At 31.1% G+C, this 20,561-nt stretch overlaps 1 protein-coding gene across 2 annotated transcripts in view; it reads left to right on the top strand.

Moving 5' to 3' along the window:
• Positions 1 to 19,677, top strand: part of LOC130891155 (ephexin-1) — a 43,029-nt gene extending 23,352 nt beyond the window's left edge. Inside the window, exons 4-14 of one of the 2 annotated variants that reach the window (XM_057795739.1) lie at positions 4,958 to 5,320; positions 10,056 to 10,278; positions 10,970 to 11,198; positions 11,299 to 11,500; positions 13,098 to 13,274; positions 13,437 to 13,608; positions 14,010 to 14,211; positions 14,274 to 14,536; positions 15,172 to 15,328; positions 19,115 to 19,319; positions 19,444 to 19,677. In XM_057795739.1, the coding sequence (XP_057651722.1) occupies positions 4,958 to 5,320; positions 10,056 to 10,278; positions 10,970 to 11,198; positions 11,299 to 11,500; positions 13,098 to 13,274; positions 13,437 to 13,608; positions 14,010 to 14,211; positions 14,274 to 14,536; positions 15,172 to 15,328; positions 19,115 to 19,319; positions 19,444 to 19,595 (2,345 nt within the window). In that variant the 3' untranslated portion in view covers positions 19,596 to 19,677. The remainder of the gene's footprint in view (positions 1 to 4,957; positions 5,321 to 10,055; positions 10,279 to 10,969; positions 11,199 to 11,298; positions 11,501 to 13,097; positions 13,275 to 13,436; positions 13,609 to 14,009; positions 14,212 to 14,273; positions 14,537 to 15,171; positions 15,329 to 19,114; positions 19,320 to 19,443) is intronic. The other variant, XM_057795740.1, reaches the window with a different exon arrangement.
• The last annotated feature ends 884 nt before the right edge of the window (positions 19,678 to 20,561 follow it).

The raw sequence follows: 20,561 nt of genomic DNA, 5'->3' as shown, positions 1-20,561 counted from the left end.
CTTCGTTGATGATTTCGTCCATTATATTATTGAACAGGATTGGGCTTAGGCTATCCCCTTGTCTGATACCAGTTGCCACAGGTATTTTATTGCCTAATTTGTTTGCCGTTCTCACAAAGGTATAATTATCGATCTTAAGTTTTTCGATAACTCTTATTATATTGGGGTGAATGTTCCTTTTTTTTAGTAGAATCATAACATCAGTTAAGCGTATCCTATCAAACGCTTGGGTGAGATCAATGAAGCACATAAAGGCTGCCTTATTAAACTCTATGGCTTTTTCAGTTATTTAGCGCATTATAAATATAGCATCTATAGCAGATCTGTTGTTTCTGAAACATCGCTGTTCTTCACATATCCCGGTATTACTTCTTCTGCTAAGATTTTAGTGAATAGTTTCAGAACCGTACTCATCAGGCTAATGCCTCGATAATTTTGGGGATCGGTTTTTTCTCCCTTTTTGAAAATCGGTATCAGAATACTTTCTTTCCATTCAGATGGTACATTTTTGACCTTTAGTATTTTTTTGAAGAGGGATTGTAGTTCATTATACAGTTTGTCGCCTCCATATTTGATCATTTCGTTTGTTATTTCGTCGATGCCTGGGGCTTTTCTGTTCTTTATCTTGGCTATCATTTGTTGTATTTTATGCAGGGAGAAAATCCTATTTTGTATTACATTGATGTTTTCATCTTCGTAGGGTACTTGCAGTGCTGATACGTTAGCTTGTGTTGAACTATAAAGTTTTTCAAAATGTCTTTCCCATTCGTCTGCCATGATTTTTGTATTTTGTATGTATTCGTTTATTGGTTTTCTCCTATCCCTCAGAAGATTCCACATTTTTTTCTGTCCCCCATATAAGTCATGTTCCATATCATTCGAAAACTTCTCCCAGTGATCTCTTTTAATTTTTCGAATATTTTCGTTGACTCTATTTCTTACAGCTTTATAGTCATTATACATTGTTGCATTGGATCTGTATTGCAGGTAAGATTTTCTTTTCTCTTCGGCAAGGATCTTGACATCTTGTCTAAACCACGGTTTTGTATTTGTTCTTCCCCCTTTTTTTATAGTCCTTTCACAGGCTTCTTTTGCTGCTTGTAGTATATTAGTTCTTATTCTATAAAATTAATGGTCTGGAAGACATCCAGAAGAATAAGAATTATCAAATAATTATTTGATTAATTATTTTTGGCGGTTGGTCACTTTAGCATTTATTATGGACCGTATTGTAGTCATGTATCTTTCCTCAATATTCAATTTTAACCTATTTCTTTACGAAGTTTATTATTTGATAGGGAATTATAATATTTATTTTATTACTTTTTTATGTAATCTATTGGAAAAGTGTAACTGAGAAATGTTTTATAATAAACAGGAATTTTTAGTGATATTTTAGAAAACATATTCTGAAAAAAAGATTTCATTTTAAATAAGGTAGAAGCTTATTTTATTACCTTATACTGTAACAGAAAGTTAAAAAGCAGGTATCGCTAAGGCTTGGAATTTTTTGCAAGATGCTATTGATTAAATGGTCTTCGCCAGAAAAAAAAAGGTTATGGAATTCATGATGAGAACAAATAAAAATATTTTGAAAAAGGATAACATATAGACCGAAAAGAATATGCCCACATTGGAAGGGTTTAGGAAAAAGTTAATAGAATTTTAGTTTGTGTAAATAGAAATAATAATGAGAAAAAATATTTTATTATGGTTAAGAGAAAATGGCAGTACAAACTCTACCTATACATTAAAAATATGATGCGATATGCGTAGAAATTTATGATATCAGATATTAAATATCAGATGCGTAGAATTGAACTGAAAAATCAAGTTCATCGATGTCTTTGGATATAGCCAGAAAATTGCTTAATTCTTACAATACTCAAAAACTTATAACTTAATAACATAATCTGTTATTGTGGCTGTTGTCAGTAAATAATCAATACTCTTCGATCATGGTCTTTATTCTGGTTATCACAAGTAATGTGATTCTATTGTCATTGTCTTGAGAAGATCACGAAAAGATTCATTTACGAGATTCAAAACAAACTTTTTAATTACTTATTGCTGATTGGCATTCAGTTATTTCGTGAAGTGCTTTGAATCCAGAAATTGTCCAATGAGTGAAGTGCAAATTTTATTAGGTCTGTTCACATTTGAATCAATAGGAGGAGTTGCAACCACATGTAGATTGACTCGATCCGTATTGAAAGTTTCTTAGGTACACCACATTTTGTGGTAATAGAAATAATAGAAAGTTTTGATAGTTGTAACAAAAACCATCTAGTTATGGAGAAGTAGTGAAGCAGTCGTTACATGGAACCTTTTGGTAATTCTAGAGCAAATTAAGTTGTAACTGCAATATGGAGAATGCACACTGTACACTTAGATTACGCTCTCTAGGCATGCTATTAATGAGAATTTTTGTTGTCTCATAGTATTTTGCAGTCTCTCATTCGATTCCACTTTACAGCGCAATGTTATTATGTGGACTGAGCCTAATCCTTTCGTTACTTTGTATTCGGGAAAGATGAATAGCTCTTAGCTGAGTAGTGCATAAGTCTTTACCATAATGTATTGTAATAACACTGAGTAGTGCATAAGTCTTTACCATAATATATTGTAATAACAATATGATATTAAAGCTGTATTTTACTTGTTGCTGTCTATCCAAATGCTCGATTATAATACATAAATCGGATCAAATAAATAATATTATTGCTGATGTCTTTAATGCTATTAGAAATCATAGATTAAGAATGATGTAGTTATCAAACATTATAAATATTTTTCAAAAAAATAAAAACAGAAAACTAATTTTTTTCAAGAAAATTAATAATAATTCGTTAAGAAACTCTAACTAATAGTGCTATTCATAGAATTGATGAAAAAATACAAACAAATAATGTAATAACACCAAAAATGAATAGACGTTTAAAGTTTTACTAACTAAATATCCAATGCATCCAATCCATCGCACCACATTCACCATAATCTATCAAAATATCTAACAAATATTTCATCAGATATGATTAAAAATAATTTTTAGATAACAGATTCATGCATGCTGAAACAATACATACTCTTATAACCACAATATCACATCTATAGATGTGATATGATTTAATAAAACATGTTTTGAAAAAAAAATGCATTCAATTAAACAGCTTATATATGAATTTAATTTAAATAGGTAATGAATTTCTAAAAGACATAATGCTCATACAAACCCATTATTATTTTAAATATAAAGATTATTTCTATCGATAACTAAATGGTTGTACAAAAGGATCTCCAATTCCTTCCTATTTAGCACAAATTGTAATAGGAAAAATGATTAAAAAATTTGAAATACAATGTATTTGATTGATGTTTGATACATTTATATCTAGAATTCTAAAAAGAAAATGCCAGTATGAACTATGACACTTATTAACACTAACACACAAAATAAATATAGTCTGGACGATACCTAAATTACAATTCACAAAAACACAAGAAAATAGTGTAATTATAGGATTATTAGATGAAGCTATAAAACATAAGTTCATTCAAAAAATAACACACATATAGCCTCACACAAGTCATTTATCTGAATACAATATTAATATAGGTCATAAATCAGAGAATATGCTATCCCCGTTATTGAGAAAATTAAAAACAAAACTAGAAATACAACATATATCCCATACCATAAATTGTTCAAAAAATTACCAAGGAATGATTATGCAAAATTTAGAAAATAGAATAAACGGCCACAAATATAATAAAATACCATACACAAACACGAACAAAATGGAAAACATGAATTAGATTTTAAAAACACAAAAATTTGGCGGTTGCTTGATAAAACTTTTGTAACGCCATCCGTATTAAAGTTAAGGAGTGCACACACACACATTTCCCTTGAGACGAGCCCGTCCCTCTAGGCATCCACCCCCGGATAAATCCACGAGTGGGTGCGAAGAAGAACATTCCAACCACCCCCTGTCAATTCCGACAGGTCCTCATCCTCTTTCACGTCGCAGTTTCGCGTGTAGAATCCCTCCTCTCCCCTTAGGTCTATGGGAGATTCCGGGATGTCTTATCTTTTTATTAAGAGATTAGCCTGCTGGCTATACACTCTTGGCTTCTTGTTCTGGACGTCTTCGTGTGTGTGTTTCGCGGCCTCGGGTAAACCTCTTCCTACCTTCTGCCGATAGGAAAAGATCTAATCCGAGTGGTCCTTCGCCTTCTCTATAGCTGTCCCCGATGTATAACTCTACATTTCCTTGTGAAATGCAGAATTACCGTGTCGGGGGGTGTCCTCTTGTGGTTTATTTTTGTTGGGCGATAAGTGTTGCTATGAGTATCTGCATATTTTGCAACATACTCAGTAGCTCTGGTGTTTTTTCATCTGTCTTTGTTGTTTTCTTCGCAACTTGTGCGTAAGTGCGTCCTGTATTCTTGGCTTGGTTGTTTTCCGTCTTTTTAGGGTGTTTCGGGCACCCCTTGTAGTTTGCGGGGTGTTCTCCTCCGCAGTTCCTGCAGTTCGGTTTCTCGGTCTTGCTCAGGGTGCAGTCCGCGGCCCTGTGTTCTCCTGCGCATCTTACACAGCGCACGTCCATGTTGCACGTGCTTTGTCCGTGATGGAATCCTTGGCACCTGTAACATTGTACAGGTCCGTCGTGCCTTTTTTGTTCTACCACACTTATTTTTGTGTGGCAGAGGTATCTCAACTTTTTATATGTTGGTTCTTCTTTCGGTTCTATTACTACCATGTATATAGGTAGTAGTTTTCGTGTGTTGTCCTGATTTCTCTGTGTACGGCTTGTCAACTGCCATACTTTCTTCGGTCTAAGTCCATTTTCCTTCAATTCCTCCTCTACCTCCGACACTGGGAGTTAAGGAGTGTTGAATGAAAATTTAGTTATATATGTACTCTGTAAGTATTGGCGTATAAAATGTGTTTTAGAGAAGGAAGGGGATCGACTGTCAACCATTATTCCAAGCGAATCTATTAGTGGGGCTTCTAAGAACTATTGGAATGAAAGTTCGAAAATCGATGATACAAAATCTGGTAGTTTATTAAAGAGAATTAGACGTAGTGTATCACTTTCAGCATCAGTTACGAATCTAACTAGTTATTTCGAAGCTCTTAATAACACCGAAAACCAAAGAAGAAGTGTTTTTTATTTACCAGATCCTGTTGGGAACGAAAATGAAAAGACTGAAGATAAATCCAATTCTTCTCCTCCTATATCTTCGATTAGTTCTAGTAAAACTAAATTAGTGAGACCAAAATTGCCACCACCTCCAGTCCCTCCAAAGGACGCAGGTAAGTCTTTTTAGTATAAATATTTTCATACTCTGAAGTCATCATCATTGCCTGATCAACAGGAAATTGAATATAACTTAGGTAATGATCTAAAATTTAATGCGATGACTAGATGTAGACTAATATAAACTTTAGACTAATACTACTATTCATTTAAATTATGACAAATTGTTCTCTAAGTTTTTTCAATTACTTGGCCTATTATGTGAAGGTTGGACATTGTTGCGGAAACATCGAGTTCATTCTCTATTTCATTTGTCTCTCTTTTAAAACTTGTTCTGTGTTATTTCGACTTGCGATAAGTATACTACCTTGAATGATCAAATAAGATTTTCAGTTGGTGAAGGTGAAAGTAAATTTTATGAATTATTTATAGATCGTTATAATTTTTTGTCAATAAATAGATGATTATTGATTCAAAATAGTGGTTATCTATATAATTTATTTTTCAATTCTTAGATTAAAATATTTTGATGGTTTGCTTAGGACAGTTTCCTCAAGATCTTCCATCACTGATTGTCATGTAACACTTGAAATGGAGGTCCCCACAGCACAACCATCAATTTATTTGTATATTTCATTTTCATATTTGAAATATTTTGTTGTAAGTGTGAGTTCGATAGCTTTTATAAATTCGTTTTGAGGTATTTCTCCATATTCTTCAATGTTGTTCCATTTTTTCAATTTTTTCTTTGAAATCCCATGTGTTTTAGATACAGCATTTGTTTTGATATAAAATTATTGTCAAAATATTTTTCAAATAATTACATAATGGGGGAAGAGAATACTTGAAACAATCGTTCGAAGGGGAATGTCAGGTTTATATAGTTTTGGTAAACCATATATTTTAAGGGGTAATACCGATTGTTTCAAATATTCAAACTCCTCTTACCCGATTATCTAATTATTTGAAAAATATTTTGTAAAGATTTTTATATCAAAACAAATACTGTATGTATGGGGGCTTCCATTTCAAGTATTATAGCACAATTGGTAATGGAAGATCTTGAGGAAACGATCCTAAGCAAACTTGATATAAATATTCCATTCATTTTCCCATATGTACATGATTGCATTACTGCCGTTCCAAAGAATCAAATTGAAAACATAAATAAAAAAATCAATTCTTATCATAAAAAAAACTTCACAATCGAAATCAAAGAAAATAATAAAACCAATTTTCTTGATATCAAATTACATAAAATGAACAATGACATAAGAACAGAATGGTATACGAAACCAACTTGGTCCTCAAGATATTTGAACTCCAATTCGTTTCATCCTATATCACAAAAAAAGATAAGTAATAATGAGTTTGGCTGATAGATCTATTCAAATATCATATCCTGAATTTAGATGCTTATAGCTATTCAAAAAGCAAAAACTACTTTGAAAGAAAATAATTATTCGGAAAAAATAATAAATAACATATTCAATACAATCAATTGAAAAACAAAACAGAAATGAAACATAAATACATAAAACATTTTTCCTTACTATATATTCACGGACTTATTATAAGTCATAAAGGACATAACACATTATCCAATTATCCAAGTGCTTCAAAGTGCCTTGTATTAATTATGACGCTGTTTACATAGGGCAGAAATCTCAGTATTCAGAAAATAAACTAAGAGGTCATAATTACGATAAAAAAATAGAACTGCATTAACCAACCATGAAATATCAAAAAACATAAATTCAATTATAAAGATTCAAAAATTCTTGAAACGGAATCCAATACACGAAAAAGAGAATTTTTAGAAATGGTTCACATTCATGAGAACGGAAAAGCTATAAATGATAAAAAAAGACCTAAATAATTTAAGTAAAATTTACAGCTTTCACATAAATAATTTTTCTTATTAGAACAAAGTTCTATTTTGATTTTATTCTTATTTTGATATTCATGATGAAGGTGATCTATTGATTTATATAAATACGCAAATTGTCAGTGTCAATATCATATTTTAATAAAGACTTAAAATTAGTCGAAACGTCAATTTTTAATTGTCTTTTGAGAATAATTAAAAAAAAAACTAATTTTGAAACAAACGAGACCTAAAATCAAGAACATTTAGAAACATAAACATATCGAAAGGTCTAAGAAATAAGAAATTAAACAGTTTTCACAGTTATATGGAACACAAAGTTTAATGGATGGTCTTAGTACTTTATTCTACTTCTATAGGGACCATCCGGTATAATTTGCACATAGTTTGGATCAATTTACCCTCTTTTGTTGAATAAAGTTGAAATTATTGTTTTCACTACCAAGTCTTTCTTCTTTGATTTCTTTTTCAGTTTTCACATATAACATAATTACAAATATTCCTCTATGATGCTTCTGGGTACATAACAGTATTTTTATCTTCTTTTCCCTTACTCACTCTTCTCTTATGACCAATCTTTCTGTGAGATTCCTCTTAAAATTTATACTGCTCAGTACACACTTATATCGCTAAACGATATAAGTGACCGTTCAAAAATTCGCTTGCCACCTAAATGTTTATCCGCGGTTAAATTCAATTATCTACTCATAAATTTTTAATTTACCATACAAACACCACTAAAAAACTAACTGCACGTGAGTAGTTTGCAAAACCATTTTGAGAGGTTACATATTCAATTATTATTCAATTGGTAAAAGTGTATTGCAAAAATATGCATTTCACCACATAGCATATGTTGGCATCTGACTAACCCAATTTAGCCACGTCGTAGTTCTTATTTCTTACACCTTTTGATATATTAATGCATCTATATGTTCTTGATTTTAGGTCTCCTATGTTTAAAATTAGTTTTTTCTGATAATTTTTAAAATAAATACCTAGACCTTTCGAAAAGAACTGTTTCTTCTTGCTCTGCAAACCAGACCTCCACAGCTTTTATAACCTCCTCGTTGGAAGAAAATTTATGACCTTTTAAACTTTTTTCCAGTTTAGGAAAGAGATGATAGTCGGACGGAGCCAAATCTAGTGAATAAGGGGGGTGTTCTAGTAATTCAAATACTAAATCACGAATTTTTTGCATGGCAACATGAGATTTCTTTGCTGGAGCGTTGTCCTGCAAAAACAAAACACCTTTGGATGGCTTTCCGCGTCTTTTCTCTTCAATTTTTTTCCGTACAGTGGTCAGTAATGTCGAATAGTAATCTCCAGTTATTGTTCTACCCTTATCCAAAAAATCAATCATGATTACTCCATGGCAATCCCAAAAAACTGAAGCAAGATCTTTTCCAGCTGATTTTTGGACACATCTTAGGTTTTGGAGAACCAGAGTGTCGCCCTTCCATTGATTGATGCTTTGTTTCTGGATCGTAAAAATGTACCCAAGTTTCATTCAACCCAATTCGGTTTAGAAGTCTACATCGAGCACAGATCAAACGTGATGCTTCTACCCTTGCACGCTTTTGGTCAACATTCAAACTTTTGGGGATCCATTATTCAGCAATTTTTCTCATGTCCAAATTGATATAATATAATGAACGCGTTCGTATGAAATATTCAGTGCTTCAGATATCCGTTTTAGCCCAATTCGACGGTCTGATAAAATCATGTCATGAACTGCATCGATATTTTCGGGGACTGACACAGAAACTGGCCTTCCCGATCGGTCATCATCTTCAATGGAAAATTTACCTCTTTTGAAAGTTGCAGTCCAATTTTTCACAGTCGCATACGAAGGACATTGATCACCAAGGGTATTAAGCATATCTTCGTAAATCTGCTTACCTCTTAACCCTTTTAAAATCAGGTACTTGATGATTACTCGATACTCCAATTTTTCAATTTTCACAATTTCGGTGGAAATCTTTTTTCTTTTAATTTATTGCGAAACTCTGGTCATGAGATTAAAAAACTTTTATAAGCTTTAATATTATCAAAATCACCAGAAATATTAATTAATTATTTCCCAGACGATGAATACATAAGTATTCGAAAACTATATATATATTTTTTTCTATCAACGTCCTATTTCGGTCTTTATCTATTAATCATTATATTACCTACAACATGAATATCAAAAGAAAAATAGGTTTTAAACACAAATCAAAATATGTAACAGCCATCAAACAAAATTTATAAAATAGAACTATAAATTTCACTCAAATTGTTTAGGTGTTAAGTGAATAATTCCTAAAAATTCTTGTATTTGATTCCGTGTCAAGAATTTTAGAATTTTTATAATTAGATGTATGTGTTTCTGATATTTCATGGTTTGTTAAACCAACTTTATTTTTTATTATATTGATGACTTTTCAATCTAAATACTGAGATATGTGCGATGATCTGAGATATTTCGTTAACCTGTTTATCTTTTTCTTGAATATGTTATTTATCTTGATTTGAGCTCTTATATTATTTGGAATTCTAAATAATTGGAAATTATTTTTTGCCATTTTACGAAGAAGAAAACAACAACATTCCTAGCTAATACCTCGAATAATCTATCAATATTCATATATAATCTACTTTTCACCTTTTATATTATTATATTTATATTATGCCTTTAAATGCTTTTGATTTTATCTCTCTTCTTGTTTTAAAATTTGTTATTTTTACATAAGACCTAAAATAATTATATATTTGTCTATTTATTTTCCTTATTTTCAAATTAAATAAAAATGGCTATTGAAACTAAGGTCTCGTGGCTGTATTATATAATTCACAATAATCAGAATATGTATGTTTGACTTGCTATAGTCTTAACTGTTAAAATTTTTTACTCACAGTAATAGAAAAAATACTGAAAGAAAAAGGGGCAAAGAAGAATATAAACAATTCTCCGATTTCAAAAAATAATACTCACAATAATGAAACTAGTCGAACCTCTTGGTATACTGAGATAGGTTTATACTCAAAATCTACAAATGTAATGGAAGAACGCGAAAGGTCTACAACAAAAGTCGGTACTGTACAGACAGAGACAATGGCGCAGACAACGAAATTTTCAAGGTATGTTGAAATAAATGTTAGGTATAATACAGATAACAATTTTTTTTTCTTAATCAAATATATACATCATAGCACATTCAATTCTCTTCAAAAACATTTGGTTGTGAAAAATTAAGTGAGAAAATAATTGTATTAATTAGACCCTGACTGTTACATAGGATGTGTGTCGTATTTTTGTCCTTCATTCAACAGTGAGACAGTCGGAATCAGCTGAAGTATTGGGAATTTAAAGTGGTGTTTCATCCCACTACAGCTCTACCCCTTTTTCAAGAAAACTAATGTTTTTTCTTCTAATTTATCCGAAATGTATGTAATTTTCTTTAGACGAATTTATTTATACACTTTACTTAACCTACACATTCCTAATACTTTTGAGTTCCTAGTGGACAAATATGTATACAGATAAGTTTTTATGGAATGTTCTGAATTTATGTTCTTGCCAAAATTTGAACACTAGAAATGTTTTATTAGATAAGAGTGACTTCGAGGCCTAGACGAGTATTTAATTTTAAACAACATAGATAGAAGCGTGTAAATGTAGATTGAGAAGGGAAAGAAAATCTAAAGAACTTCAATAGTTCTTTCTATCTCATAGTTCAGAATTAAGTCAGGGACCGTTCTCTTCAATAATGTTATATTTTATCGTCTATTTACTTGCAGTGATAAATTATAATTTTTAATTATATTATAGTGTCATAGAAGAGCTGAATTTCAAATTAAATAAAAACAATACTAACGAGCCAAATAGTGTTATGCAAAACAATTTTGAAAACGAAAGTAATTACAACAATCAGAGCATGTACAGCTACAGCAGCAATGATTCAAAGAAAGATGATTCTTCCGTAACTTATTCTTCTCATGATGTACAGTTCTTTGAGGATGAACCATTATATCAATTCTACGATGCTGCTGTTTTTGACGTAAGTAAAAAACATATTAACAGAATTGATAGCTATTCAGAATAATCAATCACAACTTATATTTTTTTTGAAGAATAGTAATAATCATACATGATTTCAGTCTGCATGTGATGGAGATACGTCTTCTGAACCAGATTCTGATATTTATGAAGATATAATGGATGAGACTAACGAAAATTACATTTCTTCATCAACCTTAACAGAGGCCTTGGAAGAATCAACAAATTTAGGAAACAAAACAATTACCTTTACCAGAAGTCTTTGGTGTGAAATTCCCGAAGTAATGAAATCTTCTGTTCTAAGTAAGTTCTGTTATATCCTAATGTATTAATACGATATATAAATTATACTTAACTAGTATAATTGCAAATGACAGTATTTATATTTGCATATTAATAATAAAAGATTTATGAAACTATAATTGATAAAATACATCTTTTTCATTATTTTTTGGCTAATAGATTTCAGATTTTGACACACAGTTACTGGAAAAGCTACCTACGCCAAGAAAAATGCCAAATAACATATTAAAAAAAGAATGATAAACAAATGTTATTGTTACGTATGTAGATACACAATACATTTTCAAAATATTTCAGTAATCTAGAGATAACCAATTATAAACGAACATTGTAAAATTTTTAATAATTGTTATGTTTGTTATGCAGGACAAACAGATTCGAAAAATATTACAAAAATTCTTGAAATATTTCAAAAACGAGAATGAAGGAATTTTAAAAATATTTCATGAAAATGTTTTCAGCATGATAGTAACCTCTTGGTGTCGTCACTTGTGTTTAAATATCTTAGACGTTTTTCTATCAATACAGCCTCTTAAATTTAGTTGGAATTTCTTAAACCGTTAATGACATTCCCACTAAACACACTATTTACTACTTCCACTATACTCACAATTACACCTACGCGCCTTTCTATAGCCAAGTTATCGTTTTCAGAGACAGAAAGTGGAAATGAATAGTATATTCAGTTTGGAGCAAGCTGCGTTAATCTTTTTGGATTTTTTGAATAGGTGTGGAAAAAATCTCGAGATTTCTAACAAACACTGAATGTTTCTATGTCCAGACGGCCACAAGTCCATTGAAATGATTTATTTATGATCATATCCTTAAGAATTGCGTATTACACTAATCAGTTTACGATTAGAGTGAAAGGCAACTTGCATCACTTAGATGACAATCGATTTTTTATCAGACAAATTCAGCCAATCAAGAAAAATCAATTTCTTAAACCAATATTTATTATAAACGGCTAAAAATAATTTCAAATCAAAAGTTTATATACATATTTTTAACTCCAACTTTATTATCCTCTATCATTGATAATTTAATACAAATATCCCTTCTTCACAACAAAGAAGTGGTAGATTCTTCAAATCCTATGTCAATCGCGTTATTTTCAAATCTCAGTATCAATTTCCCTACATAATCAGATTTATTTGTCAATGATTAAATCAACGTATCTTTAACGTCTGTTAGAAATTTCTATATTTTTACTGTTTGGCTTAACATTGTGGGCACAAATTAAGTTCAAGTTGATATCTCCTAACTTATTTCGTCTCAATGTGGAATAATTTGAAAATATATAATAGTAAGGGGTGTATATTATTCAAATACAGGGAACGATAGGAAGAGATTACCATCAACATGAAAACATCTTCTTCCTTTATCCGTGTTTATTAATGTCACCTGTCTTTCTTCCAATGTGACCCGTATCAGAATAATTATATTTTATTCCAAGTCTTCCCATGATAAAGAAATCCCAACATCTATTACCATCCTCTCAAAAACGCGTGTCTAAAACATCAAATCCACCAAAAGATCTTTTGTACCTGCAAGGTTCAGACGCTGAGCCCATTTTACTAATTACAACTGTTTACAGGTACACTCAGTGCTCAACAAAAAAAGCTGCAGGAAGCTAAATTCGAAATAATTACTTCCGAAGCTTCATACTTACATTCACTCAATGTCTTAGTAGATCACTTTGAAAAGAACTTCAGAAAATCTAATATTGTAAACGAAGATGAATTTGATATCCTCTTTGGAAACATTAAATCAGGTAAGATTTACAATGGCTTCATAACCACTATAATTATAACCTAGAACATAAGCAAATAATCATCATTGGAATCATGTGTAGGATGGGCAGAAAATTTTATTGTAACAGTTTTTCTTGTAACTGAGTTGAAATAAAAACATGAATATTTTATATGTTTTTTAGTAAGAGCTTGTTCGAAAAAAATTTTACATGATTTCGAAAAATGTTGGCAAAACAACGTTCTATTAGATGGTCTTTGTGATCTGGTACAAAAACATGCTGAAGAAAATTTTCATGTATACATACCATATTGCGAAAATCAAATTGTAATTAATGAAACGCTCAATAAGTTAAGGTAAGTTTTTTATATACATAATTCATATGGTTCATAGTAGGATAGTGGGCCAAGGTTTTTTTATTAATTTCAAATAAAAAATACAATGTCAATAGCAACAAGAATCAACAATTTCCATATTTATGACAAGTTTAATTCTGAATATTGTATTTTGAAATGCATGAATTTAGTAATTTATACACCACAATTCTCGATTCATTAATTTAAGTTATTTTCAATATTGTTATACTTTTAAGCAATGCATATATTTTTACATTTTACTTTAACTATATTTTCAGTCCGCGATAATGATGATGAATAAATATTGAAAAGAGTAAATTTTGGTGCTTAATTTCCCCAATCCCAGCAAAAATATTACATTCATGTATTAAATGATTTGATTTATCTAAAATTTTTTTCAGGGAAAGACCGGACTTTTTAGCGTTTTTAAGTCAGTTAGAATCTAGTCCGTCTTGCCAATTTCTATCTTTATACTCATTTTTAATGTTACCGATGCAGAGGATAACAAGGTGGCCACTACTAGTAGATGCGATTTTAAAAAGACTCTCTGAATCTGATCCAGAATACCTCACGTGCCAATATGCTTTAGCAACTTTAAATAAGGTATATTCACATTGTAACCTGTAATCTATATATTTTTAATTTAATTATAAATATGATTTTAGACTGTTACTCAATGCAATGAAGCTGCAAGGAAAAAAGAACAAGAAATAGATCTTAGGAGAATTTCCGAATCATTAGAATTCGATCAACATGTACCTTCAATCGAAATAAATGTAAAAGGTAGGCATATCATTAGAACAGGCTCAATGATATGCTACAAACAAAAAAATGAAGATACTCGAATGACATTTGGGAGGCGATTTAGCAAAATTACTTTGTATTTATTTTTGTTTAGTGATTTGTTCGTCGTCAGCAAGAAGAAGAGGTAAGTCAATAAGTATCAGTTTTGCTCTTTTGTTGATACAAAAGTTTCTCGATCATAATTTAATATAAAAATATAACAGTAGCTCCTAGAAAAATCTAATGTAATAGTGTCATGATTTCGATTTCTTTCAAATTCACGCACTTATTTCTTATCTTGAGCAATAAATGAGAGACTAACGATATGTTTTCTATATACTATACCCATATTAACAAAACTAGTTTATATACAATATACTGTGCACTAAGTTTGTGGTCTAGTTCTCCTTACTGATATTGTTGTTCAGTGTTGTATCTTCGTCATCGTCACCATTGAGAATTTTCTATTAGGGCAACATGATAAATTATGTCAGTTCGAAAAAGTAATTGTCGCCCAAAGGTTGTGGAAACTTTAAACTAGTATTCAAGCGGTGATATCCTCAAATATAGTGTTGGTTCAGTTGGAAATATTTCTGATACCATAGTTTTTTGCTCTTTTTGATTTTTTATCAAGAATTGATTAATCTAACAAATATTTTTATTCATATAACAATATATTAGAGAAAATCATTGTCGTATTAAGACATAATAGTGGATAAAATAAATTATTCAGTTTGTTTTCAATAACTCCCATTCATTAATGTGCTCTAACATTTTTAGCGACTCTTTATACACTGTGTTGCATTATTGCCACAGAAATTTAATAGAATTGAGAAGTGTGGACTTATTTCCTGTTCTCAAGAAAAAAGACATCCAAAATAAAAATCTTCTGTATTTGTCAATTTTGGAAAATCAGGATAAGAAGGTCGTCAACTTGGTGAGTATTATTGAAATAATGATGAGAAAATCACTAAACAAACGTTTTCATTTTTAAAAACATTCAAAATAATGGCTTATATTTTGAACAATTATAGTGATCAATATTCGAAATTACATTCTATAATATAAAAATTGCAATATTGATAAAAAGGTGATTAATTCACGTCTTAAGTTAGTCCCTCCATCATAATATGATAATAAAGAACGAAAAAAAATTCTCTAAAATATATACCTAGATCAATGTTCATTATAATCAAACATATTTATGAAAAACTATTCACGAAAAAAGCAAAGTAAAATATGCAACATTAACAATATAATGAGAATTAATATTCCGATTCCAATTATTTATATACAAACATAAGATATTTAGTACATATTTTGGTTACATATAATAAATTAGTTCAATTAACAATTTTTTTAAAATGTTTGGACCTGTCAATCAGTATGTAGTATAATGTTCATACAAAAAGTCGTTATAGTTGATTTTCTGAAATACACAATGTCACTTAATGGATATTTTTATAAGATGTGTATAGTTGTCCATTATCATTTTGTAGAAATCAATGATCTGAAATTTTAAACAGAAAGTTTACCGTCTTTTCATTCAAAGTATATTTCAAAGTTTATAAAATATCATTATTTAGGAAAGACAGTGAGTTTTGATGAAATCATTCAATATGGCTTTTAAATTGAAATGCACATGATTCAAATATTGAAAATGATTTAAAGATATCAAAATGCAAGTGCTATTATAAATTTAAAAAAAACTTCGAATCTCTACCAGGCAGAAATTTATTGATGTTGAAAGGAGCTATTTGTAAGTTACACAAATTCTTGAATTTTAAAAGCACATAAAATCCTTCAGGAATTGCTTTAAGATAATTCTAAAAAAACAGCAGCTTTGTGAACAAAATATTGTCGATTTTGCCACAAACAACGTTTGTTGTGGAGATCAGTCTGATTTCTCTGATGAATCTACTTTTATATTAAATGGTTAGGTAAATAGACAGAAATGTCGGATGCGATTCCAGTTTGGATGGGATGTTTTATTTCAAATTAAAGATTTGCTCTGGCTAATGTATTCCCCCGTCTCTTATGATGCAGTTTCACAGTTAATTTCTTCAAATATTATATCGGCGCTGGTTCCACAATAGGGCTTTTGTACCCTTAATGGTGATTGAGCCTGTTTTTAGCAGGTTTATGAGCCGTCTAATTTCCTTGCCTCCACTGAACATTGGTAGTACTATAGGGTGACTATGTTATTCTTGCCTGGTTCATTAAATATAGCTAAGTATTCTGAAATCACGTTGGAAATGATTACAATAGAACTCTCCTGCTAGGGTATCTGACATGATTATTATTAGTGGCCTTCTATAGTTCATATTGATACTGAGTCGAGTGCATATCTCAATTGCGTAGATTTCCACTTGAACCTGCTTAGAGATGTTTCGAATTCTCAGAATGTTTAGTTCCATTCCATTCCTTTCTTCGTTTCCAAACTATCCGTGTACTTTTTAATTGTATGTTTTCTTGTTAGTTATGGTATTTTGATTCCATTTTTATTGTTACTATCTTTTGCATGGAATTTCTTTAAGAAGCGATACTTTCTCCTCATTCTATCATATGGCATGTTTAAAGACTCCTCTAACTTAGCCTGTATATCATTCTTTTTGACATTTTTCCCATTACTATAGTAGAAATACGATTACTTCCTGTAGATATATGCAGGCAACCTTTTGAATTATGGAGAGATTTGTTTCTCGGTGTCCGATATGCTACTCCAAGCTGTAAGTGATTATAACCCTTCTGTATACACCAACTATTTTGTTGACATCTATCTGCCGCAGATACGTCATTGCCTTAACCTTCTCAGACTCTCCTGAAGTTGGTCACTCAATTTAGAATTTCGTTAAAATTCCACATCAAGCTACTTCTCCATTGGGACATTCTCTGGTTGTATTGTTGGAAATGTTCTCTTTCTCAATTTCTGTTTCAATTAGTCTAGTGGAGATGAGCTAGTATATCCACATGGATATCTTACTCTCTACTAACTATGGCTCTTATGGCAGCTTCGTTTGGAGTATATGTAATTTCTTCTCAGGAATAGAGGAAGTCTCTTCTTCTTACAGTGTCTTACTAGCCTTAGTACTTCAGGACATGGTGATAGCCTATCTCCTGCAAAGGCTATTACTATTCCCATATGCTCACTCTCGTTTTCGGAGCGTACTCACATAGGGACCAGTATTTGAGTTAAGTATTTTGAAAGTTGAGTTCTCGATTTATCGTCACGATTTTATATATTTACATTAAAAACTTGAAGGGTTTTCATTGCCCCTAGTTCTTGATCATTCATATTCCCCAACAAATGTAATAATCACCCCTTATGTCTCTTTAGCATGAGAATCAACACGAGCGACCTCAATGCCCTTCATCATACTTACCTGGAGCCCATGATTTTTTACTCGAATTTTTCAAGGAAAAATTAGACTATTACGGTAGGCATGACTAGAAGAAAAATGGGGGGCACATCATTTTTCGCATGTTTTGAGACCTCCTGAACATGATTATATATATATATATATATATATATATATATATATATATATATATATATATATATATATATATCTGTTTAAGCTACAATTCTTATTTTCGTCTCTCGAGCAATTGCTATGGGTCCGATTTGGTTCAAAATTAGCATACATGGCTTTTTTGGCGGCGGATTGATGTCATTAGAGTTTGGTTGAAAACAAATGAATATTGCGAGGAGTCGCAGTGCAAAAAAAGTGGTTTTTGATCTTTGCTCACCTCTGCAGGTCAAACGAAAAGCGACTGAAAAATGAAATTTCACATGTAGGTTCAATTAGTTGCGAGATGATTTTCTGTCTAAGGTCGAAACTTTCCATCTCCACCCCTCTCCATTTTATGGTCATTTTTGTTATATTTTCTTATTTTTTGGCCAGAAAAAGTTTAACTAGAGGGTTCGAACTTCGCATGCAAGTAGAGGTGATGTTGAAGAATTGTCTTTCTCAAGTTCAAAGTTTTCTTCTTCAGTTTTTCTAGCACAAAACGCCCGAAATCATTTTGATCGTTGTAATTGTTGAACTGGACCGCCTCTTATTTAATGAATAATACGAGTATGCTCGTTGCTAGGGTGATTTTTTTACTTCCCATTTTCGAAATTTCTTGTCATTATGACAATTTTTTCTTTGTCAATTGGAATTGAACAAGAGGGTTCGAGGCCACCGGGTCTATTGAAATTATGAATTTTCATTTGAGAGAGAGAGGGTTATAACTTGTGAAATGAAAAGTTATTGAGGAATAGCAAATTTTCCATATAAAGAAAAAAGATTGAGAATTGAAATCATTTCCAAGAAATTCATTTTATGGAAAGATTTGTTTGTGTATTAGTTAAATTCTTCATTCGACGAAAAATTCGACTTTCGTGATGGAGCTCTGCTGCTCATGGCTTTTTTTCAAATTAAGCTTGGTTACAATTTTGCCCCATTCCTCCCAATCGAACGATTCTTAGTTTTTGAGAACTTCTTTGACATGGAGCTTCTTCTTAATGGAAAATTCCACTTCTTTAAATTTCAAATAAATAGTTGCCCGTAATCTACAAACAAGAAATGATCGATGACACCATCGTACATATTTGTGAGTTTACACCACACGTTAGCCTTCAGTGAATCATATATTATTTTTTTTTCTCGATCAACACACATTCAAACTATTTCCCTGGGTTATACTGAATTGGTAACAAAATAATTTCTTTTTCCAGTTACTATCGGCATTAACAGAAACTGACAAAGAACGATGGATCGAAGCTTTCAGTCCTCCAAAGTCTGAAAATCCCGATGAAACTTTGTATGAGTGCTGGGATTGTCCCCAAGTGACGGCATTGCATAACTACAATGCCTGTCAGCCTGACGAATTGTCCTTATCTAGAGGAGATGTAATGAATGTCTTGAGAAAAATGACAGATGGTGAGTGATAAGTATTTTATAACCCAGAAATAGTTCGAACTTCATAATAATGAACATTTTACATGACATTCCTTGTTATATTTTTTCAGTGGCAATATGAGATTGATTGTCTATTAATTTTCAGGCTGGTATCATGGCGAACGCTTACGTGACGGTCAAACAGGTTGGTTTCCTGCCAATTACACAGTAGAAATTATAAATCCCCATGTGCGAGCTAGAAACTTGAAACAACGTTACAAATTACTCGCTTTTTCCGAAAATTATTTAAAAACGTGAAATACCTATCTAGTTATATTTTTTATACTTATGTACCTTGTTTGTTACCTTTCACATTTAGTCAAATAAATGATAAATTTAATACATTGCTTTCATTATAAATAGTCTATGCAGAGACACCACTTTTTTTAAAGTTTCTGATGGAAGAAAACTCCTGGCCTATCCTTAACATCCACAACCTAATTTCTTCACTCCTTATCTGTTGTTTTTTCTCAGTTACCCCAATTATTGCGGACCATAGTTCAGAGCTATCAGAGATATAATAGAAAAATAAATACGTTGCTGAATATAAGAAAGGAGGTTATTTGTTTATTGATAAGAAGTTATCCGATTCCGTGGTCTCAATCCGCATACGCTGCTCAACGAATTACCTCTATAAAAGATAAGAAACAATGAAAACGATTAAAATAAGATAAAAGAGAATACGCTTACCATCGAGAACACCGTGGACACTAGCACTATCACTGTTGGTTTTGAGTCAACTGGTGATCTAGCCGTCTGGACCGTGTAAATACAAGGGATCTATTAAGGGATTTTGTCTATTTGGGGAAAGTATATTATTGGCGGGAACGTCAACAAATATGTGGAGCTCATCTTCTCGGAGGGTTCTAAACAAAAAGTTATAATAACACTGGTCTACAAAAAAATAAATTTTTTTTACGAACACAAAAATGAATAGCATATTATAATAAAATGGACCTGTACAAAGACGAAAATATGAAAAAAATAATTGTAACACGTAAGACTTTTATATTACATATTCATTGGTAAAATATATAATATTAATTTAAAAAATGATTTCACGTTTTTTAAATCGTATATATTGACAATTTTTATAATTTACATCTAATAAACATGCCTCACATATATTAAAAACAAAAAATCACTTTAAATATCAAGTAGCCGAAAATGTAGCATTTCTTTTTCTAAAGGTCGTAATTTTTGTCTCTTTTGCTAACAAGTTCC

This window comes from Diorhabda carinulata, chromosome 3 (assembly GCF_026250575.1).
Source record: "Diorhabda carinulata isolate Delta chromosome 3, icDioCari1.1, whole genome shotgun sequence".
Classification (NCBI taxonomy): domain Eukaryota; kingdom Metazoa; phylum Arthropoda; class Insecta; order Coleoptera; family Chrysomelidae; genus Diorhabda; species Diorhabda carinulata.
This window is presented reverse-complemented; position numbering and strand designations above follow the sequence as displayed.